Below are 3,413 nucleotides of genomic sequence, written 5' to 3' on the forward strand. Positions count from 1 at the left end.
TGGAGAATGAATGTAGACGTTGGAAAATATGAAGTAAAATATTTTCAGTGGATATGATCATCTATATAATCAATCCAAGATAACCAACTGACAAGTAGAACTAAAGAGGGAATTCAACAGTGCCTAAATACAAGATCAACACAGAAAACAACAACAACAAACTAATAGCTACCCTGTATAGCAACAATGAATCATTAAAAAAAAAATTATTCAGGACTATGAAATTTGGAAGGGAGACATTTGGATGGATTTGAATGAAGCTGAGAAATATGAACTTTAAAAATACCTGAAGTCACATTTGCCAAAGGAAACCTCCATTCCTCTCTCCAATCTAAGGAAACCAGTCCTTCCTCTGTTAAAATATATATATATGTATCAATTTAAGGCGACCTCCGGGCGGGACTTCCTGCTTCCGCGCATTGGACCATCCTCCGTCATATTTGGTTCCGGTTCATTTGAGAAAGACAGCCGGAAGCACTAGGAAGAGACGGTTTCTCCGTCTGTTTATCCACAACTGAACGGAAGCCATTTTCGAGGTTGAGCCCTACCTCTCTGCTTTGTAGGAGCCGTGTTACCCCAGCTTTAGTTTTGTGTGGTGTCCCTGACCGCAGAGTGGACGATCTTGTGCCTCGTATTTCCTTACACCCGCTGAGGCGTGCCCTCTCGGGGCCTTGACACTCTGGCAATGGCGGAGGCTGGCGCACAGACGGATTCGACCCGCAACATTGTAACCTTTGAAGATGTGTGTATATACTTCTCCCCAGAAGAGTGGGAGCTACTTGATGAGGCTCAGAAACGCCTGTACTGTAACGTGATCCTGGAAAACTTTCTACTGGTGACCTCACTGGGACTTGCAATTTCCAGATATCATTTAATTCCCCAACCACTGCCAGTGAGAGAGCCCGTGGTTCCTGCAAATGTAGCGATAGCTCCAGCAGGGGCAGCGATGGTCTTGGGGAGCCACGGCCCTTGTCATAGAGTAGAGAATGAAGACACATCTTCTGAGCAGGAAGTTTCTGTAAGAGAGTCACAGGGGAGAATTATCAGTGTGGGTCCTTCCGTCCACAAGAGCCACCCATGTAACATGTGTGACCCGATCTTAAAAGACATTTTGCAGCTGTCTGGGCAGCAGGGAACATCCATTGGGCCTCAACCACACCCATGTGGGTCATGTGGAAGAACCTTCTGGGTCACTGTCAACATTGACCAAATACCGAAGCAGGAGAGTGGAGAGGCAGTCCCTTGGGAAAAAAAGGACCAAGATTCCTTTGTGAAGAGCTACAGAAGCTATAAGTCAGAGAACGCCTTCACTTGCAAGGAGGATGAGAAGGACTTCTTGGCCAGCTCTGGATTTGTCCAGCACCATGCCACTAAAGATGAGGAGAAGCCATGCAGCAGCACCCAGTGTGAGGAAGCCCTTCACACTGGACAGAAAAATTACAAGTGCAGTGAATGTGGGAAAGCTTTTAGCACCAAAGGCAAGTGTGTTCGGCACCAGAAAATCCACTCTGGAAAAAAGCCTTATGAGTACAACGATTGTGGGAAATCTTTCATCTGCAACACCAACCTCCAAGTACACCAGAGAGTTCACGTGGGACCAAGGCCTAATGAGTGTGCTGAATGTGGGAAATCTTTTATCAGAAAATCCCATCTTATTCAGCACCAGAGCATACACAGTGGATCAAAACCTTACGAGTGCAGTGAATGTGGGAAAGCCTTTGGCCGCAAAGACACACTTACTCAGCACCAAAAAATTCACAGTGGAGAAAGGCCTTTTATGTGCAGCCGATGTGGGAAAGCCTTTCTCCGCAAAGATGCACTTGCTGAGCACCAGAAAAGCCACACTGGGGAGAGGTCTTACGAGTGTGATAGATGTGGGAAATTCTTTAGCCACAGTTCCTACATTAAAGTACATAAGAGAATTCACAGTGGAGCAAGGCCTTATGTGTGCAGCGAATGTGGGAAAGTCTACATCAGTCATCCCCAGCTTCTTCAACACATGAAAGTTCACACCACAGCAAGGCCTGTGGATGAAGTGAATGTGGGCAGTTCTCTGGTGGCAAATCCAGCTTCATCATGCACCAGAGACATAATACCAGAGCCAAGTCTTATGTGTTCAGCGAACATGGGAGGGCCTACAGAAGACCCTCCCACCGGGCTTGGCACATAAAAGTTCATACCCAAGAAAGGCTTCCTGTATGTGAGTGTCTTGGTGATCCTTTTGCTACATCTTCTAAGTTCATTTAGCACCAGGAACTTCACACCAAAGGGAGGCCTTAAGAGAGCAGGGAGGGTGCTTTCTCCTTGCTCAACACATAGAAGAGAACAGCTCTGAAAGTAGCCTTTGAGATGGAGTCAACACCCTGAAGTTGAACTTCGTACATCTAGGTATCCACGCTGGGGAGGTAACTACAAGTGCCAGGTATGTGGGGAGGTTTCAGGACTTCCTTTTACATTTTCTAATCTCCCCAGGACCTTCACTTGGCCTGAGCTATACCATTGCCTGTGTCTGTTGCAGAGACCACTGCACCTCTACTAGCGGTCAGGGCCCCACCCTGTGTGGCTGTCACCCCAATGTACTCAGGCAAGGCACACCTCCACCCTCCCTCCCATGTCCTGGAGGGAATCATGAGTGGTATGAACCCATTAGGGATCCACGTTGCCTACCCACGGATGGTTTCAGTGTGGCCATGACCCAGCACCAGCCCAAAAGATCTGAGCTGGAACCTGCTGCAGTGTTCCAGAGGTTTTTGTTTCCCATGGACAGTACTGACTCTACATGAGGTAGCTAAGATGGATTTTTCCAGCCTCCAAATCACCCAGCCTTGGAACTGCCTGCCCCACGCTGATCTGCTTCGTGTCCTGAAAAAGCCTTATTGTGAAAGCCCTCGTTCTGTTCACTGTGTGGGTTTGAGTGAGGAAAGAAATGGGCTCTCAAGAAACAGGTGATGACTCACTGAGCTCACGTCTTCCCTTCACACCTGTATACAAGGGTGTTGATTGCTTTCCACAGTCAGGAAGAAAACCAGGACTGTGGGCTAAATTGAGTTGTGCCGTCCAATACGGTAGGCACGAGCCACAAATGACAAGTGAGCACCTGAAATGTGGCTGGGGTGAGCTGAGATATGCTCTAACTATAAAATGCGCACTAGATCTCTAAAACATAGTATGAGAGAGAGAGGGAGATAGAGTGTAGAACATCTTATAACCTTTATTTGACTACATATTAAATGATAATATTTGGGGCATATTGGGCTAAATAAAATGTTATTAAATAAAATTTTAAAAAAGAGAGAGAGCGAGATACGGGCTTTGCCAGCATGAAGGGAAGAAGGTCTTTTGTGGCAGCCCCAAATTTTATGTACATCAGAGAAAAACGGCAGGATGGCAGACAAGAGCTCTCAGTCTAATTT

At 46.7% G+C, this 3,413-nt stretch overlaps 1 protein-coding gene across 1 annotated transcript; it reads left to right on the forward strand.

Annotated features, from left to right (window-relative positions):
- The first annotated feature begins 685 nt into the window (after nucleotides 1–685).
- On the forward strand, nucleotides 686–2,170 carry LOC110572824 (zinc finger protein OZF-like). The gene has a single exon (XM_021681220.1). It carries the CDS (start codon nucleotides 686–688, stop codon nucleotides 2,168–2,170), a length of 1,485 nt encoding a protein of 494 aa, XP_021536895.1.
- Nucleotides 2,171–3,413: the final 1,243 nt, after the last annotated feature.

This window comes from Neomonachus schauinslandi, chromosome X (genome assembly GCF_002201575.2).
Source record: "Neomonachus schauinslandi chromosome X, ASM220157v2, whole genome shotgun sequence".
Taxonomy (NCBI): domain Eukaryota; kingdom Metazoa; phylum Chordata; class Mammalia; order Carnivora; family Phocidae; genus Neomonachus; species Neomonachus schauinslandi.

What these genes read in the sequence shown, in the direction of transcription:
- LOC110572824 (XM_021681220.1), top strand. Translation starts at nt 686, where the DNA reads ATGGCGGAGGCTGGCGCACAGACGGATTCGACCCGCAACATTGTAACC.